The 22,338-nt window shown below is 33.9% G+C and overlaps 1 protein-coding gene across 2 annotated transcripts in view; it reads left to right on the forward strand.

Moving 5' to 3' along the window:
- LOC150106189 (RRP12-like protein) overlaps positions 1–22,338 on the forward strand; it is a 582,235-nt gene that overhangs the window by 391,659 nt on the left and 168,238 nt on the right. For both annotated transcript variants that reach the window (XM_090392222.1, XM_090392221.1), the window contains exon 22: positions 7,672–7,830. In XM_090392222.1, coding sequence (XP_090248348.1) covers positions 7,672–7,830 — 159 coding nt within the window. The remainder of the gene's footprint in view (positions 1–7,671; positions 7,831–22,338) is intronic.

Genomic DNA, 22,338 nt, shown 5'->3' on the forward strand with positions numbered 1-22,338 from the left:
TGGAACTATTTTTCCGGAATACTCTTGAGTTCCTTTATCACATTATGCTGGATATCAGCGATGTCAGAAAATCTTTGTTCTTTCAGCACAGTCTTTAATTTTGAAAACAGACTGTAACATTACATTATAGGGAACAAGATTCCAGGAAATCACATGGAGCTAAGTTGGGTGAATAAGCAGGATGACCTGATTCGGTAATCAATTTTTTTGGCCTTGAAACTCTCACGATGAGTTTGGCACTTTGTCTTGATGGATGATTCACTTGTCAGATCAGAATTCAGGTATTTTTCTTCGAACAGGAACTCGTAATCTTTTTAGCACCTCTAAATAGCATTGTTGGTTGACTGTTTGTCCCTGTTCAATGAATTCATGAAAACACACCAGCATGCTCTTAAACTGTGAACGTGACATGCGTGCTTTTTCTGAAGTGGTGAACCCATAATTACTCTTGGAAACATGCACTTATTTTGTAGGCTTCTGTTCGTCCGTCAAGATCCGAGGCACATTCACAGAAATCTTTCATATGCCCGATTCTTCAGTTAAAATTACTCTGACTGTTTCATTTCATTTGCAATTTATCGGCCTTTAATTGCATACCTAATCATCTGTCAGACCATACCAAATATCGCGCTCTGTTCATATTTACATTCGTCATTTTTGTGTTTGGCTTCCCACTTCTTGGGTCATTGTTCCCATCTTCTCACCCACCTTTGAATCTCTTATGCCACTCAAAGTCCCTTGACTTTTTCAGAGCATCCACACCATATGCCACTTTCAACAGGTTGAACGTTTAAGTAGCAGTTTTGCCAATTTTCACACAAAATTTGATGTTAACATGCTGCTCCAAATTTCAATCACATATTTTTATGCCAAAGTTTACACACACACACAGATCTCTATTGTTTTTGCAGTAACCAACTGGCAAATGGCTATTACACACACACATTAGTCAAAACATGTACAAAGATGATTACTGACGTGACTGCAACCAAATCACCACACGGGTGACACTATGCAGCCATTTCGGGAATTAAATTGTCACAACTTGTATTTGATCTGAATCCAGCTTGTTCTTCACCAAACTTCCCTTCCGCAATCCTGGTAGGACTCATACTTGCATGAGTCTTACCAGGAACACTCAGTAGGGAAATACCTCTGTAATTCTCACATTCTTATTTCCCTTTTTATATATTGATACTATGAGAGCTCTACTCCAATCACCTGGAATTCGTCCCTCTATCTCCAGGCCTTCTGAACTGCAGCACAACCACTGCAAGACTTTATAACCTCCATACTTGAGCATTTCTGGTCATTTATCATCTACCCTCGCTGCCTTTCCATATTTCAGACTTTTGATGGCTTTTTCTACTAAAGTATGGATATGTATTCCTGCTTGCATGCCTGTTGAGTGTTTTTTTACTACTCTGCTGTCACTGCTTTTAATTTAGCAATTTTACAAAGTAATTACTTCATACATCAAGGATATCTTTTTCTTCAGTTTTCATGTCACCTTCATCGTCTCTAATTCCTTTTACAGCACTCTTTCCTCCATTTCTGAGCATTTTCAACAACCTCCAGAATATCTCTGAAGTGCTTGGAGCATTTTAACAAGAATAAAACTGAATTTGTGTGTCGATTTATTACTATGGATAAGACTTGGATTCACGATTACACACTAGAATCCAAACAGCAGTGAAAACAGTAGACAGAAGTCGGTTGTATAGCTGAAGAGGACAAAGTCAGTTCCATCAGAAGGAAAGGTCATAGCACCAGGTTTTGGGATGCTAAAGGCATTTTACCATCCCATCTAATGATGGGAAGAATACTTCAAAGATTTATATAATAAAAACAGCTCCCAGGATATTACGATTCCAGCCACTGAAATGGAAGAGGAAACAAATATCTTTACCAAAGAAATAATAGCACATGGCATAGAAAAATTCAAAACCAGTAAAGCACCTGGTATTGATCAAATACATGCATAATTCTTAAAAGCAGGAAAGGAATAACTTTTGGAATCATTAAAAACGTTATTTGAAATGATCTACAAAAACGAAGCAGTGCCTACTGATTGGATCGAATCAGTAGGCGCTGCTTCGTTTAAAAATAAAACAGAATGCAATAGTTACGGAGGCATTAGCCTCCTCAGTATTCCAAGTAAGGTTTTTTATGAAAGTACTCCTAAAACAAATTAAGCCATATATAGAACTGGCATCTTTAGAAAAAATGTTAGAAAAATTTAGAAAAAATGTGGAAGAAACCGACTGGAAATTAAAAAATGACATCAACAAAGATTTAACAAACTTTAACAATCAATTAATGAACTGCAAAGAAAGAACCTTGTATGAACTTCCTTCTAAGACCAGGAAACACCTATCAGCAAGAACAATAGAACTATTGAAGTAAAGTAGAATACTGAAAGATTATTATTATTATTATTTTTATTATTTGACACCTCCATACAGGAAATATAATCTCCATACAAGATACAGGAAAAGACCGTCTAGAATATAAAATTATTTGTAAACAACTGAGGCAGAATATCAAAGATGACTATAACATATATAGAACAGCAAAATTAGCAGTAGCCTAAAAAAAGTAGAAAAAGAAATAAATCTAAAGCAACCACTGCCATCAGCCTTCATAGACAATCAAGGAAACAGACACACAAATAGAGGTGAAATGGAAAAAATAGTAAAATCGTTTTATGAGAACCTTTACTCATCTGAACAAGTAATCACAGCTCCAGTATCAGAAGAAAATTTGGAAATACCATCTGTCCTACTTGAAGAAGTAAAAATGGCTATCCACCATATGAAAAATGATCGATCACCAGGAATTGACAGTATAAAATCTGATGAATAAAAATGGGTGGACAAATACTCTTTAAAGCTTTAGCAGAAAGGTTTACCCGATATATACAATTAAGGAAAGTACCTACTGAATGGAAAACATCAAAGACCATAATTCTGCATAAAAAAGGTAATAAGAAAGACATCAGTAACTACAGACCCATCTGTCTATTAGCACACACACATATAAAATATTCGCCAGAGTCATCCTAAACTGAACACAAACCTCCATCAACGAAAATAGCTGCAAAAAACAGGCTGGTTTCAAAAAAGGCTTTTCAACAATAGATCGCATTCAAACTATTATTCAGCTAACAGAAAGATGCAAAGAATACCAGATCCCACTTTGTCTTCTTTTTATAGATTTTAAAAAGGCATTTGACACTGTTGAGCATAACGCAGTATTTCAAGCTTTAATAGAACAAGGTAGAAAAAGCATACATCCAACTCATAAAAGATATCTACAAAAAAAGGCACAACAATCACCCTTTTCAATCACCTGATTAAAATTAACTTAAGTAGATGACACTGTTGAGCATAGCACAGTATTCCGAGCTTTAATAGAACAAGGCGTAGAAAAAGCATACATCCAACTCATAAAAGATATCTACAAAGAAGGCACAACAAACATCACCCTTTTCAATCACCTGATTAAAATTAACTTAAGTTGAGAAGTACGTTAGGGTGATGTCTTATCACCTAATCTCTTCACATCTACTCTGGACAGCATCATTCGAAAAATTGACATGAAAGATGGAATAAACATTGATGGTGAAATGTTAAATATCCTATTATTCGGCAATGATGTGGTATTAATATCTCACTCATGCAAACTCTTAGAAAGTGCTGAATAACATAAGCCAAAACTGCCAAAAAATTGGATTGGAAATACACCCAGACAAAACAAGATGGATGAAAAACAAATACTGTAAAGATCATACAATCACTCTAGAATCTCACACCATTGAAAAAGTTGAAGAATACATCTACCTCGGCCAGTCCATAAAAATGAATAATGATATATCAAATGAAATAGCAAGGAGAAAAAGAGCTGCTTGGATAGCCTTCAACAAAATAAAATCAACAATTACAAACCAAAACATAGATACAGAAATAAGAGCCCATCTTTTCAAATAGTCACATCTTACCAGCATTAACTTATGGCAGTGAAACATGGAACACAACTTTAAAAGAAGAACAAAGCTTAATAACAACTCAACATGCAATAGAAAGAAGAATGTGCAATATAAACAAAATAGACCACGTAAGACACACAGAAATCAGGAAGAAATCTGGACTCATGGACATAATAAAATCAATCTACAACAGCAAAAGAAGATGGGCAGGACATCTTGCCAGAACGAGAGACAACAGATGGGCAATCAGAGTTACAAAAGAGATACCAAAAGAAAACCTGGAAGACCAGCCTTAAGGTGGGAAGACCCAATGATTAAGAAAGTCGGAAGAAAATGGAGAAGAAAGGCCCAAGACAGGAATAGCTGTACTCTTTACAACCTGCAGTCATGGAGAAATCCTGACTGAAATCACAGGTCCATCAAGGGATAGAACTGGCACTAGGAGAAGAACAAGCAGATTTCAGACCAAGGCAAAGCACAATTGATCAACTATTCACCTTCAGACAGCTAATAGAAAAGACACTAGAGTGTAACCAAAGATACACTCACCAACAATCCCACCCCCACCCCCACACACACACAGCAATATGGAGTTATTAAGACACTATTCAACAGGGCTAAACTAATCTGTTCAAATGACCAAGCCCTAACCACTGAACTAAATCACATCCTTAACACTTTCTCAGCCAATGGCTAAGATATTAAAGCCAGATATCTACAACCCACCTCCCCCTTCACAAAAAAGATTACTCTAAACCCATCACCATTCCCTACATCCGAGGCACCTTGGAAAAAAAATCAACAAAGTCCTAAAAAAACATAACTTGGCCACTTGTTACAGACCATATAGAAAATTGAAGAAGCTGGTCTTCACTAAAGACCAGCCACTTCCACTAGACCTACCTGGTATATACCAGGTCCCTTGCAGCTGTAAACTGTCCTACTTTGGCCAAACAGGCAGGACAGCAAATATCAGAGTCTCAGAACACAAGGACTACATCCGATTTCACCAGTACAGCCACTCTGGGCTTGCAGACCATGCTCTGAATATTCGCCACAGTAATACACTGCAGCAAGTTCAAATATGAAAGACTATTCATGGAATCAGCCTCAGCCCTTAGGAACATGCCAAACCTTAACAAATTTCGATGCATGAGACTGCCCCAAATTTGGGAAACATACATTAGAAGAACTTCAGCCCAAAGGCCAAGAACATCTAATATAGGAGTTATTATTGCAGGGGGCACCATCAGGACTTTAGGAAAACGGTAGCTTCCTCGCTTCGTTTCTCATTTGCTGTTATGTAGCTTAAGATAACATAAGATAAAATAAGTTCCCATAACAGCTTAAGCTGTTATGGAACTTAAGTTAAAGACACGTGCATGCAAGTGCACGTGTCTTTATCTTAAGTTCCCATGAAGATGACAACATGACGTTGCCGAAATATCGGAAAGTATATATTAAAGTTGATTTAATTTATATTTCTGGTGTACGCTGTCAATTCCTTAAGTATTAATTATCATGTTTAGCCAGCGTATAAGCCTTTCTGCAAGAATTAATAAAGAATCTATATGAGAAATCTGAAAGTGCTGTATGAATGGAGGACACCGTAACCAACTGGTTCCACACAGAGAGCGGAGTAAGACAGGGATGCAATCTGTCACCAGACCTGTTCAATCTTACACTGGAAGAAGCAACCATTAAGGCCTTAAACAATGAATCCTCAGGAATCAAAATATATGGGAAAAATGTGACAAATTTAAAATTTGCAAGCAACATTGCATTACTTGCAAGCACAGAAGAAAATCTACAGCAAATTTCTGATAAAATAAAGGAGGAGTGAATAAAATCTGAATTAAACATAAATATAGACAAAACTAAAATTATGCAAATAGGAAAAAGAAGCACCAATCTGAAAACTGAAATTGATAGTAAGAATCTAGTGTAGGTAGAAAACTTCACCTACCTTGGAGGAGTTATTGAGTACAATGGTGAAATTATAAAAGATATAAACAGACGAATCAGTCAAGCATCCCAAACTTTTGGAACACTTAATAAAATAATAAAATGTGGAAGTCAAGCGACATCAAACAAGTAACAAAAGTAAGAATCTCTGAAACAGTGGTGTGTGCCCCCCCCCCCCCCCCCCCCCCCGCGCGCAATAATAACTCCTATATTAGGTGTTCTTGGCCTTTTGGCTGAAGTTCTTCTGATGTATGTTTCCCAAATTTGGGGCAGTCTCATGCATCCTCTATGGAAGTGAATGCTGGAATCTCAAAAGGGCTGAAGAGAAAAAATTATTAGTTACTGAAATAGGTTGGCTGAGAAGATTACTTGGAGTATCTCTGCTGGATCGACTAAGAAACGAAGACATAAAGAAATGACTAAAACAAGAAATAATAATAATAGACGAAATCCAAGAAAGAAGACTGCGATGGTTTGGTCATGTGACCAGAATGGGAACAGAAAGACTACCATCTAAAGCCCTGAATACAACAATGGAAGGTAAAAGATCCAAAGGATGGCCCAGAATTAGATGGATAGACAAAATAAAAGAAGACCTGAAAACCAAATCACACCAAACTGGACAGAATTGTTCGGACTCTCCCGGGATAGACAGAAGTGGAAAGAGTTCATTTGGCTTCATCATCATCCACATAGATGATGGAAGAGAGAAGAAGAAGAAGAAAGTCATTTTGTTTATTAATTATCTTGAAAAGGGTAAAACAATAACTGGGGGTATATTATTCCAATCTTTTAACCAGACTAGATGAAAAAATTCGTTAGAAAAGACCTGGTTTGCAGAAGGAAAAAATCATCTTTCATCAGGACAGTGTACCTGCCCACAAAGGTGTTTTGGCAATGGGGAAATTAAGGGATCTGCACTATGAATTGTTGGAACATCCACCCTATTCCCCAGATTTGGCTCCCTCTGACTTCTATCTCTTCCCCAAACTAAAACTCTTCCTCGCTGGTCAGAGTTTTTCTTCGAATCAAGAGGTGATTGCAGCTGTAGAGGGGTATTTTGCAGATCTTACTGTGAACCACTACAGGGATGGGATAATGGCGCTGGAATAAATGTGTTAGTCTTAAGGGAAATTATGTTGAAAAATAATAATTTTGAAATTATAAATGCGTTTTTTTTTTCAATGTTAGGCCAAGTACTTTTCAGACCACCCTCGTTTGCCATTTGAGGGTATATATGAGGAATTTGATGATGATGTATAATGGTAAGAGGATTAGAGAAATCATACCAATTCTCTTGGAAAAGTCAGTGTTTTTATTCCTAGACATCAGTAATTATCGAAGTTTGGATTTATAATTTTCCTGAGTGAAAATCAGAAAATATTTCTGAGAACACTGTGTAATTGGGTGTTATATGCAATTCCAAAGTTTAATTCTATAAATATCTTTTGAGAAATGGTATGATGCTACATTGTATTTGACATTGACTGCCAGCTTATGTAACATAAATTGTCTCTGGCAATTAGGTAGTTGAAATTATTCTCGGGATGATTACTGGTATCAGTCAGGCAAAACATGCTCTTAGTCATATTAAAAATTAGGTACTTTCAAATGACTTTTGTTTGAATGTTTATTTTTTTTTTCTAATATAAAACTGTGTTTTTTGAATATTTTACACCTTCACGATATTGTACTCTTTTAATCCTTTTTTTATGCAGTCTGAAGACTGCACGCTACAGAAAAAAGCTTATAAAGTAATGGAAGAGCTCTGCAAGAATGAAACTGAAGAGTGTGTTGAATTTATCAAAAATAATACTCTAGAACTTAAGGAGCTGTTTTTGACCTCCCTCTCTAAAGCATCTCCAGCTTCAAAAGCAGTAAGTATAAATAATATATTTAGATATACTTAGGGTTTATTAAAAACGCTCATAATGAGCAATTGTAGAAAAGATTTAATATTTCTTATACTATATTTTTGATATCAAGATGAAGCAGTTTATTCTTTTAGTGCTCTAATTTTTGTGTTTATTCCACTCAGAGCAGGCACTTTTTTATAACTAGGATTGGGCTAAGGATTAAATAATCTGGAAATGGTGTTCATGAGATGAATTACAATCACTTTTGGGCTCCATTAAATTAAAGATGGTGGCAGCTTCATGTTAGGCAATGGAAATTATGTACCAGCTAAAGACATCCATACCATGGTGCAATAACATGCATCCTGCTTATTTTAAAGTGGAGATGCTAGATGCTATCCAGTTAGCCATCCAAACCAGAAATTGATGTAATAATCAGAACTTGGAAAATTATGCCTTTTGATTATTTCATTAGTTTAGCATACGACAGAATCCTGAAATAGATGTAATCTATTAAGCTGCCTGCTTGATAGATTTTTTGTCTCTTTTGCTTTTATCAGATTTATAGTTTTCATTATGATTATTAGGTGCTCCTTAGTTGTGTCTATCAAAATCATGAATTTAATTACAAAAAATTGTACTTTCTCAGAAAATACTTTTTACTTTACAGTTTAGGAGGCATCTTCATATTTGAAGGCTCGCAGTTATGGATTTCCACATTGCTTTATTTTCTGCCATTCTTTTGATGTCACCATATAATTTAGATTTCACCCATTCCAGCACTTCGTCTATCCATGTCCTCCTTCTCTTTCTTCTTGTTCCCTCTATCTTTCCTTCTAAAATTATTTTACACAGTTCTCTGGCTGGTCTTCTCATTATATCTCCAACCATTCTCATCTTCCTATTCATGATGTCTCTGACTAGATGATTCTTCTTGTAGCACCTCTACATTTGTTATTTTATCTCTTCATGAGATCTTGAGGGCTCTTCGATAGCACCACAACTTGAATGCTTGTATTCTTCTCATTGTCCACATATCCAATATCCAGTTTTCACAATCATAATTTAAGACTGACCACACATATGGTTTGATTATTCTTAGTTTTGTTTTGCTGTCAATATTATTTCTGAGGATGTATCCATTATTCCAGAAGGCTGCTTTTGCCTTTCGGATTCTGGTTTGTATTTCTTCTCTCCTTTTCCTAGTCTCTGTAAATATACATCCAAGATAATTGCATGTTTCCTGCTGTATTTTATCACCTAACACTTCTAGTTTGCTTTTTAGTACTTCCTTTATTTATTATCATGTGGTTGGTCTTTTTAAGGTTTAATTCAATTCCTTACTCCTTTCCATTTCGAATTATCTTGGTTAGCATTTTTACCAATCCTGTGTTTGAATCAGCTATGAGCACAGTATCATCAGCATATCTTATATTATTTATGTATTTTCCATTGATCTTGATTCCTATTTCCATTTCTTCTATGTTCTTCATTAGATGCTCACTATAGATGGTAAATAGTATCGGGGAGATTACACATCCCTGTCTTATTCCTCTTTTAATATCCACAGTCTTCTCATTTTCTTGTAAACTGGCTTTCTGTCCTAAGTACAGTTGTGAGATTATTTTTCAGACCTTTTTTATCAATATCATACTCTTTAAGGATGTCTAATAATTTATCGTGTTTGACTCTGTCAAATGCCTTCTGGAAGTCTATAAAGCATAGATGCACTGATCTGCCTAATTCAATTGTTTTTTCAATTTCCTGCTGTATTTTATGACCTAACACTTCTAGTTTGCTTTTTATTACTTCCTTTATTTATTATCATGTGGTTGGTCTTTTTAAGGTTTAATTCAATTCCATGCAATAAATGCCATCTGGAACAAAATAGATTTCAGATGGCATTTTATTATGCCTTTTCCTTCCACAAAACCATTGTGTGTTTCACTACTTTGGTTCTATATTTATGCATATATTCGATTTTTTATTATCGTAAGTATGATCTTAGATGTGTGCGAGACTTAAAGTTCTATACTCTTTGCACCTGTATGTGTTGTTGCATTTTGGGATTGGAATGTAGACTGATTTCTTAATCAGTCTATATTCCAATCCTCTGTTATCTTCCTTGTGTTGCATATATTCTTTATAACATCTCAAACAATTCTTTCCATCTTTTCCCAAGTTTTTAACTATTTCTGCCAGTATGTTATCATCTCTTGCTGTTTTCAAATTTGGCAAGCTGTCTATTCCATTTTCTATCTCTTCATCAAGTAGTTCTGGTCCTTCGTTCCCTTCTTCAATTTTAGGGATTTCTGATCTGCTTCTGTCATCATATAGTTCTACAATGTATTCTCTCCACCTCTTATTAATATCTTTGGGTTTGACAATCATTTTTCCATCTTTTCCTTCAATTGATTATTTAACATGATTTTTCTTATTGTTGTGTTCTTTAATTTTGTTATTTCTCTATAATTTTATTTTCTTTGTCTAATTCTTCTATTTCTTTACATTTTTGATTGATCCATTCTTGTTTTAATCTTTACGTTCATCTTTGATTTGCTTATCCAATTTCTTATATTCTTTCTGTCCTTTTTTATTTTTTACTTTCCTTCTTTCCTCCATTAAATCCAGTATTTCCTCTGTCATCTATGTTTTCTGATTTTTTCTGTACTAACTATTAGTTTTTTAAAGCTTTCCCAGTTAGGGTTTTCTTGGTTTTTCTGTTCTTTACTTATTTCATTATTTCATCTTGGAATGTTTTTTTTTATTTGCTTTTAAATTTTCTAGATTTTCATTATTTTTCTTTATTTTTTTTGTTTTTAGTTTTATTTTAATTCATAGTAATCTGTGGTCTGAGCAGTCTGCTCCTGGCATTACTTTCACCTTCTTAACACCATTTCTGTATCTCCTATTAATCAGAATGAAGTACTTGTTTTTTTCTGATTCCATCTGGAGCCGTCCAAGTGTGTCTTGTGCTTTATAGTCAGGTGTATTAAAATATAACAAGTTTGCACATGCTGATATTTTATGTTTGAATTATGATAATTTAATGAAGATCAAGTTTGATAGTTTCTTCTTACATATATGTATAGTAACACAAGGTTATACACTAAAATTCATGATAAAATGCATATAAGTAGATATGTGCATAAGAAAATAGAAGCAGATTATTCTAAATAATCTGTCTGATATGATAATGAGATGAATTTTCAGATGCTAGGAATCAGAGAAGGCAAGACCAGTACTTTGGTGTTCAACATAAAAGAGGAAGTTGCACTTTTGTGGATGAGTGAAGTTCTGAGAGCAAACTGTAAAATGGGTAATTGGAATGAGACTCATTTGTGCATGAGTGTCCTATAGAGCATTCTAGCAGGAAAGAGAAAGAAGGTGGAAAATTTCAAGAGCTTTGGATGGGTTCCTTACAAAGTAAAAGCAAAAGCTATTACCTTAAATCTCTAGTTGGTTTAAATAGTAAAAAAAAAAAAAGATTATCACCATGAAAATGTTTGGGTTAAATAGGAGTTAAGATAGTGACCTAATAACAAACAGTACCTGATATATTTATCATTCGGAAGCAGACTAGATTAGAAAGATTATATTAGATTGTGAAGTTAAAAAAATAAGAACTCAATGTGCCTGAAAAGAAAAAAAAGAAAAAGAAAATCATATAGAAGTTTCCAAGTCAATATGTGCACTTAGTGAATATAGAGATGAATGAAGGAAGGAAAGATTTATACAGCCTACTTGAGAAAAGCTAAAAAAAAAGGTTGAAGTTAACAAGGATTAGGCTAGGTTTGACCAAATTAGAAATTTATGTTATGGAAAAATAGAAATCTGGTATGTTAAGAATGTTTGTGAAGTTTTGTCGATCTTGAAAAGGCACACTGTAAACTGAATAATGAAATGACTAATTAAAAAAAAAAGAAGCAAAATTTGGAACTGTTATGATTTATGTGAAGATTCAAAATTTGCAAAATGTAAAATATGCGAACAGCAAATACCTTGGAGAGTATATGAAAAAAAAAATACATGTATAACATCTCTGATTAATTGTAGGACATAATCATAGTGATGACAATGAAAAACAAAAGAAATGAAACTAAAATATTAAGTTGGAATGCAAAAAAAAAAAAAGTAAGCATTAGAATCTAAAGTTAAGCCACCAAAACAAACTTTATTTGACATAATAGAAAAAAAATCTAAAAATCAGGATGTAGAACATACTAGCAAAATCTTTGTATTATGCTATAGCTGAAATGAGTGCATTGGATGGCATGCCATATTTATTTGTTTAAAATGAAAGATTTACAAGGATAATGAGTAAACTTGCTCTACAGTATAATCAGGCCTGGAAGAAAATATTTTATAGAAAAAAATAATTCCAGTTATTTATGACTAATTAGTTGTAACTATTAAAACAAAGTTGTAGATCTTAACATATTTCTCTTACTTCAGATATATGGACCTGTCAGCATACAAACAGATGTTCATTTAGTTTCGCAGGGCTACTGGCTTGATACAAGCTTTCAGTATAATCATATAGTTTTGAACTGTCAGCATTTTCGTATGTGTAACACAAATGAGATGATTAAAGAAATGTTTTCTTCTGGATATGCACATTCATGTAATGGTTCAAGACAGCGGTGCCAATTCTTACTTTATTCGAAAATATATAGGTTATTCTACTGTATTAGATCCAAGACTTAAGTTGTGGATCTAATAGTAGAAATAATCATTTTTTTTTTTTTTTATCTGTGCTGTCATTTTTCAAGTTAATCAAAATTGATCACATTAAAATCATTCTGATTAAGGAAAAATCTTAATCTGATTCATAAATATCAAGTCGTGAAGTTGATGTAAAGGTGAGATTGTCAGAAAATCATAATGAAAAATAGGAGTAAATTATTGCACATTTTTGAAAATATCCCCTCCTTTTATTTCAGTATTGTCATCATGTTAATAATGTGATGATTATATATTTTAATAAATCATTGGTAAAATTTTTGATACATTGATGATCCATTAGTGTTGTTGCAAGAATGGAAAATTACATTGCCTATTCTGAGTAAAATAGCAGTAAAATTTCTTTTAGCACCAGCTACCAGAAGTGAATAAGTGTTTTCAGAAGCTTGAAATATTTATGAAGAAACTAGAATTAGTCTTCTAAAAAAAGACTTTATTTTAATTATTAAATCTGTAATTACTTTCTGTATATAACAATTTAAAATCAAAGTTACATTAATATTTATCTTGTTCTTAAGGAAATAAGAGAAATGTTTTTCTCATTTTTGTGCTGTATTATTTCTTTTTAATTAATGTCCCTTTTAAAATTAAATGGCTTTTTAGTAAATTTAAAGGAATAAAATTTTATTATTTTTGCATATGTGGTTACATTGTTAGGCGAAATATTATCTCACATATTTTTTAATCTTTTATAAATTCAATATTTAGCGATCATATTTTTTTTTAAAATTTAATTCGGTATGCACATTTGTAATTAGCAGTATTAATATCGAATATGTAAACAGACTTAATTTATGTTAAGTGATATGATTTTAATGGAATGGGTGATGAAAATGTACTAATCAAGTGCTTGAAACAAATGTGCAGGGAAATATTCTCAGAAGAGACAGAAATATAAGTATGTAGCTGGAATTAAGTTCTTAATAAGAAAGTTGACATGAAATATTTTTTGACATTTTGTACTATCTGGTACATGGAATGCAATGCAGAATAATCAGAAAGTGATAATGAATGTTCAAGCAAACTCTTATGTTCTTGTTTTGTCACTGATTAATGTTGATTAGTGTTATATCATATGATTTTATTATTATTATTATTATTTGTCACCACCAGGGAGTCCAAAGACTCATTGAGGGAGGGCATTTACTCTACAATTCTGCTTCTACCACTCACAATCCACCAACTGACTGCAACTACACCAACGCCATCTACCGCTGACCACCACCACTAGTATTTCCACAGACAATCATAAACATCAATACCCACGGCGGGATTCGAACCTACAGCCTCTTGACTGGAGAGCGGACACACTAACCCCTCGGACTCTCACCTCTAGGATCAACCACGCATGGCTGATTAATGTGAGTCCTTCTACTGGATGTCTTGTTCCAGTCCTGGTACAGCCATTGATACAGTAGTATGGGAGCAACCAACAAGTGGATCTGTTTCTGAAATACTGGTACCTGCCCTCCTGGCTCCAACTATCTGATCGTGGTCTAATTGGCTTATGTTGCCACGTTTCCCCATTACTGGCTAATGTTTGCTTGTTACGTACAGAGGATAGGTGTGCCCATTTATAGTAACCGCACGTGGAGTTGATATCACGTGGTACTTCATTATAGCGCCGAATATGTAAATCAGGGGAGATGTTCCTAATGTAAAGATACTTGATATACATATGTTTGTATGTAAATAATTATAAACTTCTTTATTTCTTACTGCAACTTGACACTTGATGGCTTTTCGATTCTGATAAAGTTTGTAGCCTTGGAGAAAAATTACTAGAAACTATCTTCACGGATTGTAGATGCTCATCAGTCAATCAGGTTCTTTTCTTAGACTTATTAATTTTCAACTGCGAAAAAAACTGTTCACATATAAATGTACTCCCAAACAAAGTGATTATTCTTATTGCAAAAATTCATAACTGAGGGTATTTATCTTTTGACAAGTACGAATAAAAGTTAATCAAATCTGTATCTTAATCTTTGAATAAGATTTATATCACATTGTAAATTAATTAGCTCCATTTGTAGATTTTCTGGTGCGTTATTCACGTTTGTTTTTAATGGTAATGAAAATAATGTAAAATCGTTCTCCAAATCATTAAAATCTTTAAATCTTTCTTCAAATTCTTGTCGTAATAATGCTATTTTTCTTGCATATTCTTAAGATTTTTCATTTGAAATAATAGGGTAGGATTTAAGATATAGGAAATGTACGAAATTTTTTGATTCCAGTTGTGTTTTTGTGTTTCTCATAATTGCGATTTAACTTTAAAAAAACTTTAATACAAGCATACATGTCAGTGATAAGTTTATTCTTTCCTTGCAGCTCTTTATTGAGAATATTTAAATGGCCAGTTAAGTCAACAAGAAATGCTAAATCTGTTATCCATGTATCATTACGTTGCTCATCGATGGGTTTATTTTTTTGTGTCATGAAAATTTTGATTTCATTTATTAAATCAAAAACCGTTTTAATACAGCTCCTCGACTTAACCACCTCACCTCGTTATAATAAATCATTTCTCCGTACTCACTTTCAATTTCTTCAAGCAATGTAACAAATTCTCGATGATTCAGAGCTCGTCCACGGATAAAGTTTACTGTTTTAGTTACTGTTTCCATAACATTATCCATCTGCAAACTTTTGGCACAAAAGTGCTTCTTGATGAATAATGCAATGTATGGTGCAAAATTTATTCTGAAATTTTTTCGTCTTTGACTATATTTCTTAATTTTACCGCTACTCCATTTTTTTTACCAACCATAGTAGCTGCACCATCACTTGCAAATCCAACCATGTTATCCCAACTTAATTTATGTTTATCTATTACAGTTTTTATTTCAGAAAAAATATGTATTCCTGTTCTTTGAGTGATTGTTCTTCATGACTGCTTCAGAAAATTGAAAGAGAGAGAGAGAGAGATGTTTTTGGAAACTTGCTTGTTGATAGAAGACATATGCAAATATCTTAGTTAAGTGAGGCCTTTTAACTTTGTATTCTAAGGAATTTGAGAGATAAGGCAAAGTGAGTGAATGAATGAACAAAAAAAAATCTAGTTCTCACACCCTCCTTGGGGCATTCATTCTCAGCTTCCAAGGATGCTCTCGTTCTTTCTCCACCTTCCATAAATTGAAAAATTCCATCAATTGAAATCTTGTATGATCCTTTCAGAAGTTTGTAAGTCTCGATCATATCACCCCTCTTTCTCCTATTTGTTAGTGTCTGAAGTCTATAAATTCTCAATCTGTCTTCATAATTTTTAACACTCTCCTTTATATTCTCTCCAATATATCATAATCACAACAGAAATCAGGAAACAAGACCTGAGCACAATAGTCCAAGTGAAGTCTTATCAAGGCCTTGCAAAGAGGCAAAATAACATCCTTATCTTTAAATGTGAATGTTCATTTCAGCATTGCAATTATCTTTTGAGTTGTATTTGCAGTCTTTGCCTCATGGCCCTAAACTTCAACTTCCTATCTATTAACACTCCAAGATCCCTAGCCTCAGTTTCTACAAAGGAAGTTCTTATATGGCCAAGTGAAACTACAGAGCTTTTAGCTGAGTTCAGTTTGTTTTGTAAAGTATTTAATGTTATCTCTCAGCATTGAATTTAACTGTGAGAGTCAGAGTATGAAAGAATTTTATTGAGTTCATAGAGAGTAATTCTAGAATGGGCATTTACTTATTCTTATGTATTAAAGAGTTATAGAATGGTAGAAATTAATCTACTAAAAAAAAAGGATGGTTGCTTTTTATGATATAACAGGAATATCGATTTAAACATTAGTTTTTATACAACATTTATAGTTAAAATATGGATGCAACAACCTGCTGTAATATAATTGCAATAATAAAAATTTATATTGCCATTTCAATGTTAGATCCGATTCTGATTAATCGTAAACTATATTTATGCTTTCATTGTTAATTTATAGCATGTTGTCGGTAGCGTGCTGAAAAAATTGAATTCTATTGGTTAGCAGCTGTTCACGTGACATGCAGCATATGCACCCATGTGAATCCAGGCTATGCGAGTTTATAATTGCCTGATACAGTCAATCAGCGATCTCTGAAGCACGTTAGTTTGCTGAACACGAATAAATTTAGTTTTAATAATGTAATTATATAAATACATTTTTATAAAAATTGTTATTAACAATATATTTTTTCACCCAGAATGTTGCTTTCTAAGATAGCCAGCCTGGTCGGCCGAGTGGTTAGCGTGTCCACTCTCCAGCCAAAAGGCTGTGGGTTCGAATCCTGCCATGGGCATGGATGTTTGTGATCGTCTGTGGAAATACTAGTGGTAGTAGTGGGCAGTAGATGCAGTTAGTTGTACTGTAGTTGGATTGGGTGGTGGAGATGGAGAGTTGTAGAGTAGGTGCCCTCCCTCGATGAGTCTTTGGACTTCCTGGAGGTGTCACATAATAATAATAATAACAAGAAAAGGAAAAATTGCTGATGAGGGGAGATAATTTCTAGAAAAATGGAAATTGAATAACTTGTGCACTGAAACAAAGGACAAAATTGTGTGCATTATTTCTCTCATAGTGTGAGGGTAAATTGAGAGAAGAAAAATTAAAAAAAAAGTATGAAGAATTCACTTCAAAGTCAGCAAGTATTTTCAAAAATTATGAAACACAATGAGTCATCAGTGAGAGCCAGTTATCATCTTCTTGGCTTCCCGTATTAGGCAATTGTTTGCCTGTAAAGTTTTCAAGGGTTTAAAAAATCTTCTGCTCATTTCCTCCTGGGTCTTCCTCTTGCCCGGTGTCCGTTGGTTTATATTTTCGAGCTATGTTTGGCCATCTGTCCTCATTCATTCTTTTTTTGTGGTTTTTCCAGTTCTTTCTGTAGTTTGTGATGTCTTCTGTTATGTTAATTATGGATAACCATTTTCTTATTTCTTCATTTCTTATCTTGTCTATTCTTTTATAGCCTGCAAGCAGTCTTAGGATCTTCATTTCTGCAGCTTCCTTGTCTTTTATCTCGTTCTTCCCAAGTTCAAGTTTCACTGCCATATTTGAGAATTGGTTTGGCATTATTTTATATAGTTTTATTTGGGTTGTTCTAGACATCTATTTACTAAAGTGTCTATTCAAAGTTCCAATGGCTACTAGGAATTTTTGGTTTGTCAATTTCTCCATTGGGGCTTATGTAATTTCCTAGATATTTAAATTTGTTCACTTGTTCTGTTACTTTGTTGTGGATGACTAGTTTGCATCTTTTAATTTCTTTACCTTGAAATGCTATTGATTTCGTTTTTTTTTTATTGAGATTTTCATGTCACACTGTTCTATTGTTTTCTTCAATACGTGCAGATTTTTCTGTAATTGGTTTTCATTTTCAGCAAAAATAAATTGATTGTCATCATACAAAAGGCTGGTTAATTCCTTTTTTCATCATCATCATCAAATTCCTGACATGTACCCACAAGGGGTGTACAGAATATGAGTACTACATGAAAAATTTACATCATTACTAACTTCCTATCTACAATTTTGCTCCAAATCAGTCTGTTACTTGTCAAGACTCCAATATTATCATTATCAGATCTTATATTTCTATCGTCTAAGGCAGCACTTCCCAAACTGTGGGCCGCTCCCCGTTGGGGGCCGTGAAATAATGAAAACAAATTGAAAATGTTTTAAGACCAAGTAGATGTTTTTTAAACTTAAAAGAAACGTATTTAATTTTTATTATTTATTATTTCTTAATGGAAAAAAAAATCACACACATTGGTGCGGGTTCACAAATTTTGCTTCCTGTGTATTTCAGCGCTTAATGAATATTAGTAAATCTATGATTATTCATATAAGTTTCATTTCAAAGCAGAAATCTAAGAATTGCGATTTCAAATATTTCACCTGATATTGACTTTTTGTGTAGCAGTATTGAAACACATCCATCACATTAAATTGTTATTAAACTTCTTTTATGTTTTTAATTCTTTCTTTATTACTAAGCGTTTTACGTTTCATGTGTTTGTACTACAAATGTACAATAACAATATATCTGTCTGTATAACAATATGAGATGATGTGCCATGCAAGATGCTAAAAATGTAATATTTGCATTTAATTTTTCAATATTCGCTGTGTATGTTTTGTATTGAATATAAATACAATAAATATTATAATATATAATCCTGTACACCCCTTGAGGGTATATATCAGGAATTTGACGATGATGATAAATATTATAATAATATATGTATATATTACGATTTTTTTTGGGGGGGGGGAGTGAAATATTTTAATTTTTCCAAAGGGGTCCCTGACATAAAGAAGTTTGGGAAGCACTGGTCTAAGGCACATTGTACCATACCAATCCACCTATATCTTGGTCTTCCTCTGGGTTGTTTTCCTGCCAACCTGGCAGAGAACACTTGTTTTGCTAATCTTTCCTCGCTCATTCTGTTTAAGTGACCATACCACCTGAGATTAGCTCTGCTAATGCATTCCTGGATGCCAACAATGTCAAGTTCTTTCCTAATATCCTCGTTTTTAATATGATATTGCCATTGATGCCATCTGTTCATGCCTATAATCTTTCTCAGGACTCTCATATCTGTTGTCTCTAGTCTTTGGTCAAGTGTTTTATTTCTGACCCAGCTCTCAGATCCATAAGTTAAAACTGGTTTGAACACTGTCTTGTATACAGCTAATTTAGTGTTCCTAATTTCTCTCTTATTCCATATGAATTTATTCAATTGACATCCTACCATACCAGCTTTGTTGATCTGTTGTCTATTTCCATATTTAATTTACCATCTCCAGTAAAAATCATACCTAAGTAGCTGAAATGTTTTACTTGTTCCATAGGTTCCCCGTTAACAAGACAATTGACATTTTCAACAATTCTACCTATTTTCATTGCCTTTGTCTTTTTAATGCTGACCTTCATACCATATCTATTACAACAGTTATTCAATTTAGTCAGGGACTGTTGCAAACTTGTAGCAGATTTATTTAGAAGTATAACATCGTCCGCATAAAGGAAAGAACTGACATTAACATCTCCAATTCTGATATCATGTTTAATACCACTTTTCTTCATAATGTTATCCATATAGATAATGAATAACACAGAGGGAATAATGTACATCGTTGTCTCACACCAGATTTAACATTAAACCATTTTCCCTGTACTTACTTCAATTCTAACTTTTACAATTCAAATGAACACTAAGTATTGCTTGATATAATGCACCACTGACACCATATAACAGTAGTGTTTTGAATAGCTTCTCTCTTGGCACACTGTTGTATGCCTTTTCCAGATCGACAAAACTTAAATACAGATCTTTGTTATATTCCCATGCTTTCTCAACTATTTGTCATAAAGCAAATATCTGATCTTGACAGCCTCTATTTGGTCTGAATCCATCTTGTTCTTCACCAAGTTTTTCTTCCACAATTCTTCTCAACCGTTTCTCAAGTATACTTGCATAGATCTTGCCAGGAACACTCAGTAGGGAAATACCTCTGTAATTCTCACATTCAGTTTTATTTCCCTTTTTATATATGGGCATTATTAGAGCTCTACTCCAATCATCGGGAATTCGTCCCTCTCTCTCCAGGCTTTCTGAACTATTCAGTGTAGCCACTGTAAGACTTTTATTCCACCATATTTCAGCATTTCTGGTCGAATATCATCTACTCCTGATGCCTTTCCACATTAATTCCTTTTTTCCTATTTTAATTCCTATGATTTTGTTTTTCCTCCATTCTCTTGAAATTTTTCCTTACACACACACACACACACATACATGTACTTGGTCGTTGACTTACGACCGACTTCCATTCTGGCTGACAGGTCGTAAGTCGATCTGGTTGTATGTCGGCCATATATTTATTAACAATATTCTTTAACCTTTCTAATCTTTTTATCATCTTTATACTTTATTTTTATAATCTTTTAAATTTATAATTATGTATATTGTACATAATGTGAAAAATAATACTGTACATACTGTACTGTAAACATAAAAATACAATCTAAAATTAATGTAAAAATTAATACAAATGAAATTTACAAAATCAATTTTTAATCTTTGCTTGTACTGGGTTGTGGATCGTCAGGGTCATGTTCTTGGGTTGAGGTAGGAGATGTTCTCTTGATGAGGAACATGCTGAGCTTTTTTTGAACAGTTTGTTTCTTTTTTTCTTCATATATTTCACGATAACAACGAACAGCATCTTGAATGATACGTTCAACCTTTGTGAATCATTCGACATTAGGATTCATTGCTTTGAAACTGGCGAGAGCTTTATTCAGTTGCGAAAAAGAATCTGATAAACTCTTTGCAGTGAATTTCTTTTCTGGCTCCTCTTCTTCTTTCTCTTCTTCCTTTCTCGCTTTTACTTCTGACACTGTGCTTCCAATTCAATCAACTCTTCATCCGAAAGTTCTTTTATTTCACAATCTAGCAACTCTTCCACGTCTTCTATTTCACATTATAATTTAAGATTTTTTGCAAGTTTAACTATTTTTCCTGTAATCACTTCCAGATTCTTTCCTTTTTCGAATCCTTCAAATGTATTCGCATAACATTATAGATACTTTTTCCAAATTCCCGACATACAATTCTTTGTTACACATTCCCATGTTGTCGAAATATTCTAGATGCACTGAAGAATGTTGTACTGCTTCCAAAAGTCTCTCAAAGATAAATCTGCATCAGAATTTATCACTTCGATGGCTTGTGCGAATGTCGTTCTGAGGTAGTGAGCCTTGAATGCTGAAATAGCACCCTGATCCATGGGTTGAATGAGAGCGGGTGTGTTAGGTGGCATAGAAATCACTAACATCATGTTGAAGGGTGGCCAGGGGCACTGTCCATAATCAATAAAATCTTGAAAGGGATACCTCTCTCCGCACAATATTCACGAGCCCGGGGAATAAAGCAGTTCATGATCCAGTCTTTGAACATTGCTTGAGTCATCCAAGCTTTAGGGTTTGAACGGTAGCAAATGGGCAGTGTGTGCTTGTTGATGTGCTTAAATGCACGAGGGTTTTCTGAACGATAAATGAGAAAAGGCTTCAGCTTAAAACCCGCGGCATTCCCACCAAGCAACAAAGTTAACCGATCCTTAAAAGCTTTGAATTTTGGCATTCTTTTTGCTTCTTGGTGTATGTACGTACGATTAGGCATGCGTTTCCATTGCAAGCCGGTTTCATCTATGTTAAATATTTGTTCCGTTAGATAACCTTCTTCTTTGATTAAAGAGTCGAAACTATCAACGAATGTTTGGGCTTCATCTGCACTTCCTGCTTCTCCTGTGACACGTACATTATGCAAAGCAAATTTTTTTTTAAAACGCTTAAACCATCCAGTACTAGCCTGAAAATCTTCTGTGTAATCGTCTCTGGCGCGTGATTTTAAACTCCGAAACAGACTTCCAACCTTCGCTTGCACTGTGCAAAGGCAAATGAGTGAATTTTTCTGTATTAAATCTTCCATCCACATAAACAACAATTTCTCCATTTCATGGATGGTCTCTATTGTTGTTTGGTTAAAATTGTAGACTTTATAGGTGCAGAACCTTTCACAGCTTCCCGAATTCTTTCTTTGTCCTTAAGTATCGTCAATACCGTGGAATGTGATAACTTCAAGTCACGTGCCATCGTATTCACTTTCTTTCCGCTTTCATACTTCTGGATAACTTTCATTTTACACTCTAAATCAATAGTTTTCCTCGACTTCTTAGCTACGTGAAAGGGATACCATTTTCCTTTTACTAGACATTTTATGGGTAGTATTTCAGTAGA

Source organism: Typopeltis vanoorti, chromosome 5, assembly GCF_054136105.1.
Source record: "Typopeltis vanoorti isolate ZY-2024b chromosome 5, IOZ_Tvanoo_1.0, whole genome shotgun sequence".
In the NCBI taxonomy this organism is placed as follows: domain Eukaryota; kingdom Metazoa; phylum Arthropoda; class Arachnida; order Uropygi; family Thelyphonidae; genus Typopeltis; species Typopeltis vanoorti.